Genomic DNA, 17,243 nt, shown 5'->3' on the forward strand with positions numbered 1-17,243 from the left:
GGGTGAAGGCAGCCAAAAAGAAAAATAGATGATCTTATCATAGCCATAGGATGAACGCAACTGAACCACAACATTACAAGGGTCTTATCAATCTGTTTTGAAATGAAACTCTGCATACAGGGGAAAAAAATGTGTTCAGGGATGAAATTCAGAATATCTTAGAATCCCAATAGCCATGTATAAGATGTTAAAGAAAACTGTTCTACAAAAAAGAAGACCAACTTTTCAGGAATAATTTAGGAGTAAGTCATAGTTTTAACTGAGGGATCATAAAATATATATATCGCATCTTCAGAAACATATATTGCAGAAATAGTTTCCCTATGACTGATTTGTTTCTTCCCTTAGGCCCTGGGAAATCTGAACAATTATCCCTGAAGTTGCCACCAAATGTAGTAGAGGAATCTGCCCGAGCCTCTTTCTCAGTCTTGGGTGAGTTTCCAGTCCCTAAGTGAACTTGGATATTAACAGCTTCTACTATATTTCTTTTCCATAAATATTTATTTAAATTAACAGATATAATTTTAATGTTTTTCTTCTTTCCCTCTTTGGGTTTGTTTATTGCTTCTGATCATACTTCTATGAAATACACCTTCCTAAAAATCCTAATTATTTTCAAGCACAGCTAATTACTGTTTTCCTTTTAATACTTCAGATAGAGTATAATCTCTAAACTTTATGACTTCCCTCTCTCCCATTTCATAGGAGATATATTGGGCTCTGCAATGCAAAACACACAGAATCTCCTCCAGATGCCTTATGGTTGTGGAGAACAGAATATGGTTCTCTTTGCTCCTAACATCTATGTTCTGGATTATCTAAATGAAACACAGCAGCTGACTCCAGAGATCAAATCCAAAGCCATTGGCTATCTCAACAATGGTAAGTTACTGAATGAGTGAGTGGAAAGCTGACAATATTATTTCAATGTATTTCCCAGTACGCTTGAATTAATTATCAATGCTATGTATTATACATCAGTTTATCCTACCATGTTTGCTACTATGGTATGAATACTCTGATGGTTAATTTCACGTAAACTGTCCAATCTCCAATAAAATTTTTAGCACTCAAAACCTTCTAAAGTATGACAGAAATATTCAACAAAAGGCACAAGAGAGGCCAAAGCATTTTAATAATATCTCTAGCCTGTGAATACACATTTATCTGCCATATTGTTTCACTAACCTTCCATTCCAGGTTACCAAAGACAGTTAAACTACAAGCACCATGATGGCTCTTATAGCACCTTTGGGGAGAAATATGGCAGGAACCAGGGCAACACCTGGTAAGTGAAGGGCAATTTTATGAGCTCTCATTTCTGTGCCAAATTTTTTCATATATTGCCACATTTGTATTCACAGAAACCCTAGACATATACTAGCTAGATAAATACAGAAAAATTAGCAAAGTAACAAGCCAAAAATCTGATGTTTACATACAATGTGTTAGATTTGTTCCCCAAATTTACCCTGTTGATAATATACATAGTGTTTTTTTCTAAATTGGCTCCCATAACCATGAGTTTTTAAATGACATTGTCAGTGAACATATTACTTCCAGATAAACCATGTTAACTCAATTTTTATTGTTTTCTTAGATCATGCTTGTCTTGACTGAGAAAAATATCACTAAAAGGAGAAAATAATTAAGGAGACTGTGATATGAGACATTATCCTTTAAATCCCTCAGGCAAAAACCAGTTAAAAGTTATTACATAAAAAAGCTGATTATAGAAGATTCTGTCAGGTATAGAAGAAAATCTCTGAAGAAAAGAGAGATCTAAAACCTTTCCTCCTGAAATAACTAAGAAAAATAAGTTAGAAATGCTTAGACTTCCTGTGGCAAATACCAGACCTATAGGAAAAAAATGAGACCTACATATACAAGGAGACTAAAGGAGAGAGGAATTCTAAGTACACAAAAATTCCTGTTATGTTACTCTTTATGTAGAGAAGTGTCATAGGAAGCCTATTGCTGGTATGTGGTTATAAAATCCTTCTGACAATATAACATCATCATCACTTGCTCCCCCACAGGCTCACAGCCTTTGTACTGAAGACTTTTGCCCAGGCTCGAAAATATATCTTCATTGATGAAACACACATTACCCAAGCCCTCACCTGGCTCTCCCAGAAGCAGAAGGACAATGGCTGCTTCAGGAGCTCTGGGTCACTGCTCAACAATGCCATAAAGGTGAATCATTCCAGGGCTAGTTTTGATGTGTCCATTAGGATATCTATAAGGGTGAAGAAAAGAAGTGACAATGTAGAAATTCCTGACAGAAGTCATCCAAGGAAAATAAAACCTGGATAACACCAAGAAAGAGGGAATGGAACTTAGAATTTTTGTGATACTTTAGGTCATTGGGGATGGATATGAATAAAAATAAATTCTATGACACAGCTCAATAGAAAAATCTGTTCAATGAGATTCTGAAAAGTTAAATTATTCAAGTCTTTTCCTTTTCCATATTCACAGGGAGGAATAGAAGATGAAGTCACCCTCTCTGCCTATATCACCATAGCCCTTCTGGAGATTCCACTCTCAGTCACTGTAGGTACCACCTCATTTCCCTGGTAAAGAGTAGTTATGCATGCAACAAAACCCCTTACCTGCTCTCTGAAACACTAACCTACCGAAACCCAACTGTCAGCCTTTCATCTAAGCAGTGTCAATGACTTCCAGACCAATAGAGAATTTGGCCTATCTATTAAGACAGACTTGTACTTTCCCAGTCATGCCTCTGGGCTATATTCCCCTTTAGGATTTTTCTCCGGAGAATCCTAAAGATATGGTCTATGTTTCTGGGCTTGCATAGGTAAGAATAGCACCCTGGCACAGTCACACATGCCTGTAATCCCAGCTACTTAGGAGTGGAGGCAGGAGGATCATAAGTTTCAGGACAGGCTAGGCAAATCAGCAAGACCCTGTCTCAAAACAAAACAGTTTTTAAGTCTTGGGGCTGTAGTTCAGTGGTCAAACACCCTGAGTTCAATCCTCAGTACCACAAAAAAATGTATATGTGTATATGTGTGTGTATGAGAATGGCAGAGCAAAATCTATTCTTTCAATATCCATTAGAATGAGGAACAGATGAACAAATGTATTCAAAAAACTTCTTTATCTCCTGTGTCATAAACTGTGTGATAACCTGGGAATGCTGGCACCCCTGTTCACACAGCTTAGTTTTACTTTTTGTTCTCCTATCACAGCATCCTGTTGTCCGCAATGCCTTGTTTTGCCTGGATTCAGCCTGGAAGTCAGCAAAGGAAGGAGCCCATGGCACCCATGTCTACACCAAGGCACTGTTGGCCTATGCATTTGCCCTGGCAGGTAACCAGGACAAGAGGAAAGAAATATTGAACTCACTTGATGAGGAAGCAGTAAAAGAAGGTGAGAGAACACCTGATATCTTTCTTTCATCCCACATTCTCTGTATCAAGAACTACATTACAAAACTTCCCTACTCCTGCCTCTTACCCCCTCTTCTTTTATCTATACTATATATAAATATAATATATATATATATATACATATATGTATTTCACATCATATTTATATATATTCCACATCATATTTTTATAAGATTCAGGATACCTTAATAAAAACAGACATCAAAATATAAGAGATGATAGATTTAGTAGTGAGAAGTTTGGCCTCTGGAGACTAGCTTCAAAGTATCTTATGTATGTGATCATGGGCAAGTCAGCAACTTGTCTGTTTCAGTTCCTTCCTCAGTAGAATGAGGCTAATAATATAATTTATCTCATAAGATTGTTGTAGTAAATAAATGAATACATGGAAAACACTAGTAGAATATATGGCCAAGAGAATTCTTTAAAAGTACTAGCTATTATTACAAAGATATCAGTTCCTTATACCCAACCCTTACACAATGCCATCATATCATCTTAAACATAAGGAAAGAGTCATGGACTTGCCCCATGAACAAATTCTGATATTTTAATCTGATTTCACAATACCAATAATGTTGACCAATCTATTCATATTCACAAAATTCTTCTACATATACTGTGGTCTATATGAGGTATTAAAGAAATAGAAAATAAAATGCAGATATTAAAATGGCCAGTAAAATGTATTCTACCTTTGTCTTTTAGCAGTGTACTTTAATATTTGGTAAATGTTTCAGATATACCAAGAAAAGCATAAAGAATATTTAGAAACACCCATATAACTCCCTCCCAGTATAAGAAATAAAGTATTACCAATGCAGAAAAAAAAATCCCTATGTTACCACTTCTACTATCAGAGGTTGTCATTATCCTGAATTTTTCATTACAATTTTCATGGATTTCTTTATATTTCTGCTACATATTCCTAAGTAATATTATAATTTTCACATTTCACACCTTTAGATATGCAGTATTACATTTAAGTAGCTTATTTTATGTTTGTTCATCTTTTATTTTTAAAGTTCAACATTATACTAATGTCAATCTCCACACATGTCCCTGTAACTTTAGTTCATTACTTTTCACTGCTGTACAATATATTATAATATATAATTAGGTTATAATTTATATGTTGAGTTTCTCCTCATGAATCCTTTGTTACCTTTTGCTGTTACAAACAACACTACAGTAAATATTCAGGTGTTTATCTCATTGTACATGTGTTTCCAAAAATTATACTTTGATCATAAGCTAAACACACTTTCTCCATTTCTGAATATTGCCAAATTGCTCCAAAGGAGCAGTCGACGTCCCATAGTAGTGAACATCAGCTCCCACTGCTCCCAATGTTTCACACCCATGTGGTATTTCATTAGTAGTTCAATTTTTAGTATTTTAAGGATTAATTTTTTTTCTTTTTAAATCTAATGAGTGTGAACTGTATTATTTCATGTGATCTGTGATACTCACAAGAAACCTCTAAGGACAGGCCTGACAAAAATCTTGACATATTCTAGATATGGTTTAAACAACATCAGAAATAGGAAATAGCCGTGACCAGTGAGAGAACTTGCTCTGCCATCCCAACTGTAGTAACTATTTCAAAGTACAGATGGCAAAAGGTTCTGACTCTGGCAACAGTAGCTGCCTTTACTTGGTTGAAATACACCAAGTTCATATTTTCATTGAGGGGAACGTGTCTCTATGAGGTTTGAAATATTACAATCAGAAAGAAACCCTCTCTTCAGCTCCAATTTGGATACTTTCATCTTAAAATAAATATGAATATTTAGTCACTTATGAGTATCTATTTCTCCCACCCAGATGATACTATCCACTGGACACGGCCTCAGAAACCCAAGGCACCACAGGGACTTTTGTACCAACCCCAGGCTCCCTCTGCTGAGGTGGAGATGACGGCCTATGTGCTCCTCACTCTCCTCACAGTCCAGCCGGCCCCGACCTCAGAGGACCTGAATTCTGCAGTGCCCATTGTAAAGTGGATCACAAAGCAACAGAATTCCCATGGTGGCTTCTCCTCCACCCAGGTTGGTTATTTGCCAGAATCTTCAATTAACCTTCAAGTAGAAAAAGACAAACACAGGAGAAAAAAATGAAAATACCTTGAAGGATTGTCAGTATATAGGGATAATTATATAAACCAAAGAACACTAAAAAGAAAATGCATAGAATTCTGGCACCCTGTCCCTGTGCTATCACAGTCTCCTGTTTTCAAAACTCTGCCTCCCTAAAGTAGTGGTGTGGCATCAGCAGAACAAGGGGGAAGTCTCCTACCAACTCTTCTCCAGTTTTAGGAATCCCTTCACAACTGTTCACGGGAACTCTAAATACAATAATCTTGCCTTGAGAATCTCCATTCTCAGGTCCTCTGACACATTTCATGGCCCCCATCTGCCTCTTAGTACACATTCATTCTTAGACGCATAAGGAATTGTTTTTACCCATCCAACTTCCTAAGTCTAACTATATAACCATGTATCTAAACATGAAGACAAGATAACATCTCAAAACAAGGAAGCCATATATCTGGATGGGGCTAGGGTTCTTTTTTTTTTTTTTTAATAATACCCACCTTACAAGAACTACCAAGGGGTCCTATAGGAACTACCTTCATCCCTTCCAAGGGCAGTGCCCTCAATGACTTAAGGACCTCCCACTAGGCCTCATCTTTTAAAAGATTCCACCACCTCTCAATTTCATCACTCTGAGGACCAGACATTCAACACGTGAACCCAAAAGGACAAACCATTTCCAAACCATTGCAATATCTAAGTGGGTTCTCCCACTCCTCTTTCAGGACACAGTGGTGGCTCTCCATGCTTTGTCCAAATATGGAGCAGCTACTTTTACTAGGACTGGGAAAGCTGCACAGGTCACCATCCATTCTTCAGGGAAATTTTCCTCAAAATTCCAAGTGGACAACAACAACCGCCTGTTACTACAGCAGGTCTCCTTACCAACAGTGCCTGGGGAATACAGTGTAAGAGTGACGGGAGAAGGATGTGTCTACCTCCAGGTGAGACTCTCAGGGGAAAGGAGGACAAGGGTTTACACAGTATCTGTTATCACCCAAAAATCCTAGCTCAGCAAACCAGGGAGGCAAATCAGAACTGAGGAAGATGACGGGAATTCTGATAAGAGGAAAAAAGAGATTCTGTCTTTAATATTCCACAGACATCCTTGAAATACAATATTCTCCCAGACAAGGAAGACTTCCCATTTGCTTTAGAGGTACTGACTCTTCCCCAAACTTGTGATGGACCCCAAAGCCGCACCACCTTCCAGATCTCAATGAATATCAGGTAAGATTTTTTGACTATATCACCTAATTCTGGGAGTAACAACCAGTCTTCTTACCTGGACTCCTCATCAAGCTAAACATTGTGACAGTAAGTGCTCATAATGCATTTATTTAAAAGGTAATGTATTCTTTTATATTGATGCAATAGAATTTCTTGGTGATGAAGTTTAAATTGTCCATCCCCTGCCTCTAGGACCTATTATTGTCTAATGTTACTTAAAAGTTAATGTTTCTCCTCAATTAAAAAAAAAGAATATCACATTACCTATGACCTGAATTCCTTCAATCTAATGATATCCTGAAATCCTGTTGTACTTGATATAGTTATGGCAAAGAGAGAATTCTTGCAAAGCTTGAATAGGAGAAAAGAGTGAATCTTTGGTTGTAATTCCAATGGGCAATAAATAAATCTCAAGTTACATACAATACAATCAATTTGGGAAGGAAATATATTTATAGACATTTAAATAGCTACCAGCCTCACAAAAAAAGTATCTGTCTGTAAGAATATTATAATTTGGTTGGGAAAAGATTGAGATAAGTTTATGTAATAAACATCTGGCATAGATTAGAGGCCCCCAGTCAAAGAATCACTTGTGGTGCTTTCTTAAAACACAGATCCTCAGAATCCACACATTTGAAATTCTGATTCAATCTGTTCTGGGGTAGGGCTGGTCTCTATAGCTATAAAAGGTCCTATTAAAAATTCTTATGCACTACCACTTTTCTAACCATTGGGATGGCATATTTGGGAGGATTTAATGTGTACTTGGTAGAGTACTTAATATGACATAGAAAAACGGGAAAATTTAATAACATAGAAAACCCTAATCCCTTCCTTTGCTGGGTTCTTAGATACACTGGGAGTCGTCCTGCCTCCAACATGGTCATTGCTGATGTAAAGATGGTTTCTGGCTTCATCCCCCTGAAGCCAACAGTGAAAAAGGTAGGTTTATTATAAGCCCAGGTAATGTTTTATGTATCCCTACACTAAGAAAATACTGTTATTAAAACAATTTTAAATCAACCTCTATCAATGATTTATATTATCTCCAGACTCACAATTACAATTTGGCATGTTTGTATGAGTTCCCACCAAGTGCAGAGTATTCTGTCAGAAGTCATGATGGCTAAGGTAAAAAATATCATAGGTCCCACTTGCACAGAGCTTAGAATCTTAATGCACATGAACATGAACCCATGAAAAAACATGAAAATGACTGACATGAACTATCATAAATATTACAGAAGTTAAGAGAAGAGATTGCTCTAAGTCAAATAAAACAAAAAAATTCCATCACAAATAAACAATATGAAATAGGAGTAATTCCCAAGTTTAGGCTATTTAGTTCCTTTCAGATAAATCAATTTTACCATGGGTCATGTGCCATAATACTATTAAACTCTTCATCCAAATTACCTTTAATTTTTATTTTTCCTACACGTTTTTACTTACAAAAAGCATTTGAAGGAATTGGGAATAGGAATTTTCCCCCCTCTGGATCCTCTAGGGGTTTCATTTATTTTATTAACATTGTGTTATTTTAATTTTCTTCAGCTTAAAAGACTGAACCATGTGAACCGGACTGAAGTCAGCAACAATCATGTCTTGATTTACCTGGATGAGGTGAGAGCCCTGCCAGTGTAGCTGAAAAAAATATAGATAAAAATCCTTCTAACGATGTTGTCTTGGAAGTAAGTTCATGCATTTTGTAGACATCTAATCTAGAAATCTGAGAACTCCAATGAATGTTTTTCTTCTCTTTTATTTAAACCTGGGATTATGAGTAGAAGTAGCTTATTCTAATATTTGGATATAAATATTTCTTGAACCCTATAAGCAAGGGATTTTCTACAAAATGTTTTCATTATGTCCACAAGTTATTTTGAAGATACTGGATAATGTAAGGAAGTAACCAATTGCAATTAGTCAATTATTATATCAGCATCCCCATCAACAATATAAAAGGGGAAAACACTGTCAATCTCAGCTAGACTTGGATCATAAAATAATAAAAACCAATAGTAATTAAAGTAATGATAATCAGTTCACCAATGATAATCAGTTCACCAATAAATCAATGTGATTTTATAGATAGGTATGGCAACATAGTTTATGCATGCCTATATTGATAGGAATCACACTTTGCAAAATCATTATTAAAAACAAAAGCAAAAACAAACTTAAACAAACCAGCAGTGGTATGTCATTTACATACCTCTTCAAGTCTACACAAGTACTTCCACAAAATGGAAAAGCAAAACTATACCAAATCTTTGAATAGTTAAAAAAAAAAAAAGGACATAGCCAGTTAACCAACAAAAAGCATATAGAATTTCCCCCATGCACAGAGCCACATGATGGCACTGATGGAAGTTATATAAATTGTGTTCATTATTTAAGAAATGTTTTGGCAAATTTCCCTTCTAGTCTAAGGACTTTTGTACAATTTAAGGATCTTGTAGTATGCAGTTAGTTGATAAAGGGTTTTTTCCCCCAAAAAAAGCAGATGAATGCTTATTCATCCAAGGAGAAAAGAAAGCTTCCTGGAAAGTCCATTTAACTCTCTTTTGCTTTATAGGTGTCAAATCAGACACTGAGCTTGTCCTTCACAGTTCTGCAAGATATTCCAGTAAGAGATCTGAAACCAGCCATAGTGAAAGTCTATGATTACTATGAGACAGGTAAGTGTGGGCAACTTTCACACAGAAATTAAAATTCCTCATCAGAAACATAGGTTTAAAAAATGTATAGGGGTGATTTATTACATTAAATTCTTTTTATCACTTCATTTTGTCTCCAAGTTTGATTCTCCCCTTTTTGTCTTTGATACATACAAAATATAAGGTAGTAAGTAGTGCATCAAGTGAATGACATTGACATTTCTGATACAATGAAGTTCTTCCAACAGCAAAGATTCTTTCACTGACTTCATATAATATTTGTTTTTTCAGATGAGTTTGCAATTGCTGAGTACAGTGCTCCTTGCAGCAAAGGTAAATGATTCATACTCCTTCAAAATGAAGTCAGAATTTTTCTGGTTTGTCTCCCAAATCTCTTCCTTCATAAAATTCTGGCTAAATATTCTTCATAGGTATTATATTGCTCATACTGTGTATTGTTGCAGAAAAACATGCATTTGAGAAGAACCAAGGACTCTGTCAAATCTCAGATGGCTCAGAAGGCTGCTTATAGGATAATTATATATAATAGATTTCATTTCCTACTAATTGGGTTTCCTTAGGCATTATGATGCTCAAATTTAATGAAAGGAATGTTTTCTCTTCATGGAAATCCAAGTTTATCTTAATTTCCTTTTCTTTCCACTATCACAGATCATGGAAATGCCTGAGAACTACGTGAACAAAAAGTACATTGCTATATAGTCTCTGTTCACAGGACTTCACAGAAAAGAAACTCTTCTTGCATCTTCAAAGATTTGATAAATAAACCTTTTTTCTTATCAATTTCTTTCATTGCTTCCTCATTCATTCAATAATCATTTCTCCCTTTTCTATGATTCCAAATAGAAACCTGAGACAAAAATTAACAGCAATCGATGGCTGAGTGAGTTCAGAATATGAAAAAAAACTTAGCAATGTTGGTCTGAGTAAGCTTCACATAGGAGAAAGAAAATAAGCGTTGGATTATATATGAGGAGAATTCATAGTGTGTTTGGTTATAGAAATGCCTGAAGGAAAAAACAATGATGTATTTTTATGAGAAAATAAAAAGACAGACTTGACTAAAGGAGACTTTTTAAAAGGAAGTAAGTAAAATACAAAATTGGGTAGGTTATATTGGAAAGCAGCATAACAAATCAGATCCTGACCTGCTTGGGGGTTATATGTCCTAAGTTAGACCAGAATCTGCCAACTGCTAAGGGTGACCAGCTTTGGGTATCAGATTCAATAATGGACAACAGACTAAAAATGTTGAAGTGATACATGTATAAGCAAGTTTTCTCAGAAAAGAGAATATATATGTTATGGTACAAAGTCAAATAGGAGTGTTATATTAGGCCTTCTTCTGGAACTTTGAGTCAGGATTAAAGCACAGATACAAAGTATTTGACTACAAAGATGTTTAGATACAAAAATCAGAGCTCCCAAAATCCAAAATCTCATGGTTTTTTTTTTAAGATATCTTATTTCCTTTGCAGTCAATACTAAAATATTATATGAAAGTAGAAGCAGAAGCTTCCAGTAATTTTACAGAAAGAGTGAAAAAGAAGGTAAGAAGGGAGATTCAGAGCATGATACTTTCTAGGGGCAGTCCTAGAATCCAAGCTTTCATTTGGCACTAAACTGAAAATATTGAGTTTGGCAGAAGGTGTAGGTAATATTCCCTAAGAACTTCAAAGAACTCTGAAGTTCAAGCAATATTTAGTTCTGTTTCCAGACTGAGCCAACATAAAAAAGTAGAATTTATCTCATTCCACTGGTGATTCCTTTATATGGTTTATTTATATGGTTGTGGTAGGTAGTAAGCCCTATACCCTCATTCCTTACAATGAATATATTACACTACAGGGCAAAAGAAATTTTACAGTTGGATCTTAAACAGGGAAAATGTTGTGTGTTATCCAAGAGAATCCAGTGCAATCACATGAGCCATTAGAAGATAGAGAGATTCACTAATTGGAAAGTCAGAGAGATTTGACGCACAAAAAAAGACTGGACATGTTGTTGACTTAAAGATAAAAGGAAATATATGTCAAGAAAGCAGTGACCTCAGTTCTTAAACAGCAAGAAACTAAGTTCTACCAACAACCAAAGAGATTAAAAGATAACTACAGGCATCTAGAAGCTAGAAACCATAGTCCAAGTAGACCCTAGTAAAGTGAATATTTTACTAAACCCTAGTAAAGTGAATTCAGTCACATTGTGTCAAACCTCTATGTTGGATAAGTGCTTGCTGTTTTAAGCACATAATTTTTAAAAAATTATTAAAAAATTATTCTAATTTGTTAGGACATCAGAATGCATTACAAGTCATATTATACATATAGAGCACAATTTTTCATATCTTTGATTGTAAACAAAATATAGTCACACCATTCATTGTGGGGACAAGTACATGGAGTACTGCATACATGGCATACATTAAGGACATCTGAGTGGCAGGCCACTCCCCTCGTGCTAGGCGTGTGAGTGGCAGGCCACCCATAGACACAGCAGTGGGCGTGAGCTGCATGTGGCAGTCCCTGTGCTTCCCCCATGGCCCACTCTTCCATTGGTAACTGCAAGGACATCTGGCCAGAAATTGTATTGGTGGCTGCCTGCAATCTGCTTAGCTATGCCTGAGTATATATACATGGTAACTGCACAATAAAATCAGACCTGCTTCCTGCTTGGTCTCCAGAGGTCTTAATTAGTGACCCTGTAGCCACACTCTCCTCCACCTTGTTCCATGAACCTCCTCACTGGATGCCTGAGAACTCACACAATTCATGTCTTCATACATGTACTTAGGGTAATGATGTCCATCTCATTCCATCATCTTTCCTACCCCCATACCCCCTCCCTTACCCTCTCACCCCTTTGCCCTATCTAGAGTTCTTCTAATCCTCCCATGCTCCCAACCTCACTATGAATTAGCCGCCTTATATAAAAAAAAAAAAATTCAGCATTTGGTTTTGGGAGATTGACTAATTTCACTTAGCATTATCTTCTCCAACTCCATTTACCTGCAAATGCCATGATTTTATTCTCTTTTAATGCTGAATAATATTCCATTGTGTATATATACCACATTTTCTTTATCCATCCATCTACTGAACGGCATCTAGGTTAGTTCCACAGTTAAGCTTTTGTGAATTGTGCTGCATTAAACATTGATATGGCTGTGTCCCTGTAGTATGCTGTTTTTAAATCTTTTGGGTGTAGACCAAGGAGTGAGGTAGCTGAGTCAAATGGTGGTTCCATTCCCAGTTTTCCAAAGAATCTCCACACTGCTTTCCATATTGGCTGCACCATTTTGCAGTCCAACCAAGCAATGTGTGAGTGGACATTCCCCCCATATCCTCACCAACACTTATTGTTGTCTGTATACTTAATAGGTGCCATTCTCGGGGCTGGGAATGTGGCTCAAGTGGTAGCGCGCTCGCCTGGTATGCATGCGACCCGGGTTCGATCCTCAGCACCACATACCAACAAAAAAAGATGTTGTGTCCGCCAAGAACTAAAAAATAAATATTAAAAATTCTCTCTCTCTCTCTCTCTCTCTCTCTCTCTCTCTCTCTCTCTCCTCTCTCACTCTCTCTTAAAAAAAAAAATAGGTGCCATTCTGACTGGAGTGAACATTTGACAAAATACAGCACCCCTTCATGTTCAAAACACTAGAAAAACTAGGGATAACAGGAACATATCCCAACAGTGTCAAAGCTATCTATGCTATCTATGCTAAGCTCCAGGCCAACATCATTCTAAATGGAGAAAATTGAAGGCATTCCCTCTAAAAATTGTAACAAGGCAGGGATGCCTTCTTTCACCACTTCTATTTAACATAGTTCTTGAAACACTGGCCAGAGCAATTAGACAGACAAAATGAAATTAAAGGGATACACATGGGAAAAGAAAAAATCAAATTGGCACTATTTGCCAATGAAACGATTTTTACCAAGAAGACCCAAAAAATTCCACCAGAAAACTTCTAGAACTAGTAAATGAATTCAGCAAAGCAGCAGGACATAAAATCAACACCCATAAGTCAAAGGCATTTCTGTATATCAGTGACAAATCCCCTGAAAAGGAAACAAGGAAAACTATCACATTTACAATAGCCTCAAAAAAAATAAAATACTTGGGAATCAACTTAACAAAAGAGATGAAAGACCTCTATAATGAAAGCTACAGAACGCTAAAGAAAGAAATTAAAGAAGACCTTAGAAGATGGAAAGATCTACCTTGTTCTTGGATAGGCAGAATTAATATTGTCAAAATGACCATACTACCAAAAGCACTATACATATTTCATGCAATTCCAATCAAAATACCAATGGCATTCCTCATAGAAATAGAAAAAGCAATCATGAAATTCATCTGGAAAAATAAGAGACCCAGAATAGCTAAAGCAACACATAGCAGGAAGAGTGAAGCAGACCTTAAACTATATCAGACCTTAAACTATACTACAGAGCAATAGTAACAAAAACACCCTGGTATTGGCACCAAAACAGACTGGAAGACCAATGGTACAGAACAGAGGTCACAGAAAATAACCCACATAATTACAGTTATCTTATATTAGACAAAGGTGCCAAAAACATACATTGGAGAAAAGATAATCTCTTCAACAAATGGTGCTGGGAAAACTGAAAATCCATATGCAACAAAATGAGATTAAACCCCTCTCTCTCTACATGCACAAAATTAAGCTCAAAGTGGATCAAGGACCTAGGAATTAAGCCAGAGACCCTGTGCCTAATAGAAGAAAAAATAGGTCCAAATCTCCATCATGTCACATTAGGCCCCAACTTCCTTAATGACTCCTATAATGCAAGAATTAAAATCAAGAATTAATAAATGGGATGGATTCAAACTAAAAAGCTTCTCAGCAAAAGGAACAATTAGTGAGATGAATAGAAAGCCTACAGCTAGGGAGCAAATTTTTACCACCTGCACATCAGATAGAGCACTAATCTCTAGGCTTTATAAAGAATTCAAAAAGCTAAACACCAAAAAAATAAATAACCCAATCAATAAATGGGCCAAGGAACTAAACAGACACTTCTCAGAAGATGATATACAATCAATCAATAAATATATGAAAATATGTTCAACATCTCTAGCAATTATAGAAATGCAAATCAAAACTACTCTAAGATTTCACCTCACTTCAGTCAGAATGGCAATCTTTTATCAATAATAGAAAACTGACACAAACAGGTTGGCATAAGTACTTCAACCTTTAGAATCAAATCATAAGTCCTGAATTTGGGTTTTCATTTTTGTCTTTTGTTGTTGTTGTTTTATTGTTTTATTTGCCTCTCAAGGTCCAAAAATTCCTTATTCCTGCGCCTAGAATACAGATACACAGACTGATTATTGGTCTATACACTGGATGTTTATTTACTTATTTAAAAAAAAAAGTTTTAGAGAAAAAAGCAAGATAACGGAATAAAAGAGGTTACTTTCCAAACGGCTCCATGGAGTGTGACCAGGCAAGAGGGCAAGGATTTAATACTGAAATCTCAGAATGGCCTGAGACTCAGAAACTTTCACAGAGTAAAACAAAATAAAAATAAAGGAAAGGAAAACCCCGCCACTGGCACTGGCAGCTGCAGATGCAGATCCACTGTGGGGAGGTCTGGTAGACTAAGAGAGCCTGCACTTCAAGTGGCACTGAGGCGTGTCTTGAAGCAGAGATGACATTGATCAAGCACGTCTACAGTTGAACCAGTAGGTGAGCTACTGTTTGTTTTTGTGTGAGAGATATGCTGCACATTTCCCAGTGACCTGCAAGATCAGGGAAAGTGCCATATTTTTCCTGCTCTGCTACAGTGGCCGGTGAGTGTGGGTCCAAACCCAGGTGCCCAGATTTGTGTGATTCCATCTGGGTCCAAAAACCCGACCTAGCAGAAGTCTGCCATGTGACCCAGAGTGTCACTAGAAAACCAGATGCAATTCAGGCATGGAAAGTGATGCATCCAGTGGAATTCAAGACATTTAGACCTGAGAGATCCTGGATGTCTCTAATATTTGAATCCTGCAGTTTGCAAGACAGCCAGGAACGACCAGGGACTTGTTTGGATGGGGGAGGAGTGAATGTGTGCTTTGGGACTGAGTCCAGATGGCCAAGAGCCTTGGGAAGCAGAGGGGGTCAAAGGACTGGTTCCTCCATCCTGGAGTGGAACCCAGAGGAGACTCAAGGAATACAGATGCCCAGCACAGACTGAAAGCAGCCAGGCTCTGGAAGTGTGCTGATTTGAAAGCTTCACCAAACATCATTCCACAAAGCACGAGGGGTCTAGCTAGACCCAAAACCCACCTTTAGGAACTCCACCTCTGTGAACCCATTTCACAGAACACTACAGTGACCCCTTTCTGTGAGTGGAGAAGACAAGATCCTCCAACCTGTTCCACTTTGAAATGCTGACAACTTGCAATCTGAAGAACTCCACATAAGGAAGAAACTGACAGCGCCCAACTACTACTCTTGCACACACTACATACCTCAAGAAAAAAAAAAAAGGATAGAAAGATAATTAGGAACTGACAACCAACATGTAATATTATAGACAAATTTTCAACCATTGCAACAGAAAAAATTCCTTTATCTTCCATTAAGAACCTTTATTTTTTAACTTTTGTGTGCTGAATGGTCCATGAACATTTGTACATATACATACTCATCTCACTCCTCTAATTTCCAGCATTTCATTAAGGTAGTTATTGACTCTGTCTTTTGAGAACTGGGGCTTTTGATTAGTATCCCTTGGTTTTGCTTTATATTGTGTTGTTGTTATTGCTGTCTTATATTGTATTTCTCCTATTTCCCTTGATTCTTTTCCTCTCTTTTCTTTTGCAAACAGCCAAATTTTATTATTCTTTTACTATTTCTTTTATTCTTTTCTACTACTTTCTGACATCATCTTTATCAATTATTACATCCTACATCTCCTCTGCATTCTCCCTCTTCACCTTTTTGAAATAGAAACCCCATAGGGCTGGGGATGTGGCTCAAGCGGTAGCGCGCTCGTCTGGCATGCGTGCGGCCTGGGTTCGATCCTCAGCACCACATACCAACAAAGATGTTGTGTCCGCCGAGAACTAAAAAATAAATATTAAAAAAATTCTCTCTCTCTCCTCTCTCACTCTCTCTTTAAAAAAAAAAAATAGAAACCCCTTTTGTGAACATAGTATCTCTACAGTTGGCAATTGCTTACCATACCATTTCTGTATATAGTACCAATTAACACTGTAGATGCCTAAATAGGAACTAAGTATTTAGTTGAATGTTGAATATTAATTTCATTGAGTATTGCTATTATTTGTCTCCTCCTAAAATGTGAGGTACTAGAAATCTTCAGAAACACAATAAATTTATAGGGTAGAAGCTCTGCCATCTCAGATTCTACTGATAAATGAGTAGACATACAAACATGAAAAGGCAAGGGAACAAACCATCATAAACAACTCAAAATAACTCATTAACAGAACCCAATGATATCACAGTAAAAGAAATATCATAGAAGGAAATGAGAAGGTTCATAATTAAATTGATCTATGAATTAAAGATGATGTAAGATGTGAAATCAGAGAGGAAATCCCAAGAAGTGAAAGTCTACTTCAATAAGGATACAGAAATCCTGAAGAAGAATCAAATTCTTAAAATGAAGGAATCAATAAACCAAATTAAAAATTCAACGGAAAGCATCACCAGCAGACTAGAACACTTGGAAGACAGTTTCAGGCAATGAAGACAAATAAATAACCTTGAAAACAAAGTTTGTCATGAAGAAAAGATGTTAAGTAACATGAACAGAACCTTCAAGAAA

The 17,243-nt window shown here is 36.6% G+C and overlaps 1 protein-coding gene across 1 annotated transcript in view; it reads left to right on the forward strand.

Moving 5' to 3' along the window:
* LOC113175129 (alpha-2-macroglobulin) overlaps window positions 1-10,209 on the forward strand; it is a 43,677-nt gene extending 33,468 nt beyond the window's left edge. The window contains exons 23-36 of the mRNA XM_077799026.1: window positions 349-432; window positions 706-882; window positions 1,201-1,288; window positions 2,040-2,196; window positions 2,482-2,556; window positions 3,216-3,396; window positions 5,244-5,467; window positions 6,238-6,456; window positions 6,615-6,742; window positions 7,597-7,687; window positions 8,300-8,368; window positions 9,324-9,426; window positions 9,697-9,738; window positions 10,078-10,209. Of these exons, the coding sequence (XP_077655152.1) occupies window positions 349-432; window positions 706-882; window positions 1,201-1,288; window positions 2,040-2,196; window positions 2,482-2,556; window positions 3,216-3,396; window positions 5,244-5,467; window positions 6,238-6,456; window positions 6,615-6,742; window positions 7,597-7,687; window positions 8,300-8,368; window positions 9,324-9,426; window positions 9,697-9,738; window positions 10,078-10,094 (1,655 nt within the window). The 3' untranslated portion in view covers window positions 10,095-10,209. The remainder of the gene's footprint in view (window positions 1-348; window positions 433-705; window positions 883-1,200; window positions 1,289-2,039; window positions 2,197-2,481; window positions 2,557-3,215; window positions 3,397-5,243; window positions 5,468-6,237; window positions 6,457-6,614; window positions 6,743-7,596; window positions 7,688-8,299; window positions 8,369-9,323; window positions 9,427-9,696; window positions 9,739-10,077) is intronic.
* The last annotated feature ends 7,034 nt before the right edge of the window (window positions 10,210-17,243 follow it).

This window comes from Urocitellus parryii, chromosome 5, assembly GCF_045843805.1.
Source record: "Urocitellus parryii isolate mUroPar1 chromosome 5, mUroPar1.hap1, whole genome shotgun sequence".
NCBI lineage: Eukaryota > Metazoa > Chordata > Mammalia > Rodentia > Sciuridae > Urocitellus > Urocitellus parryii.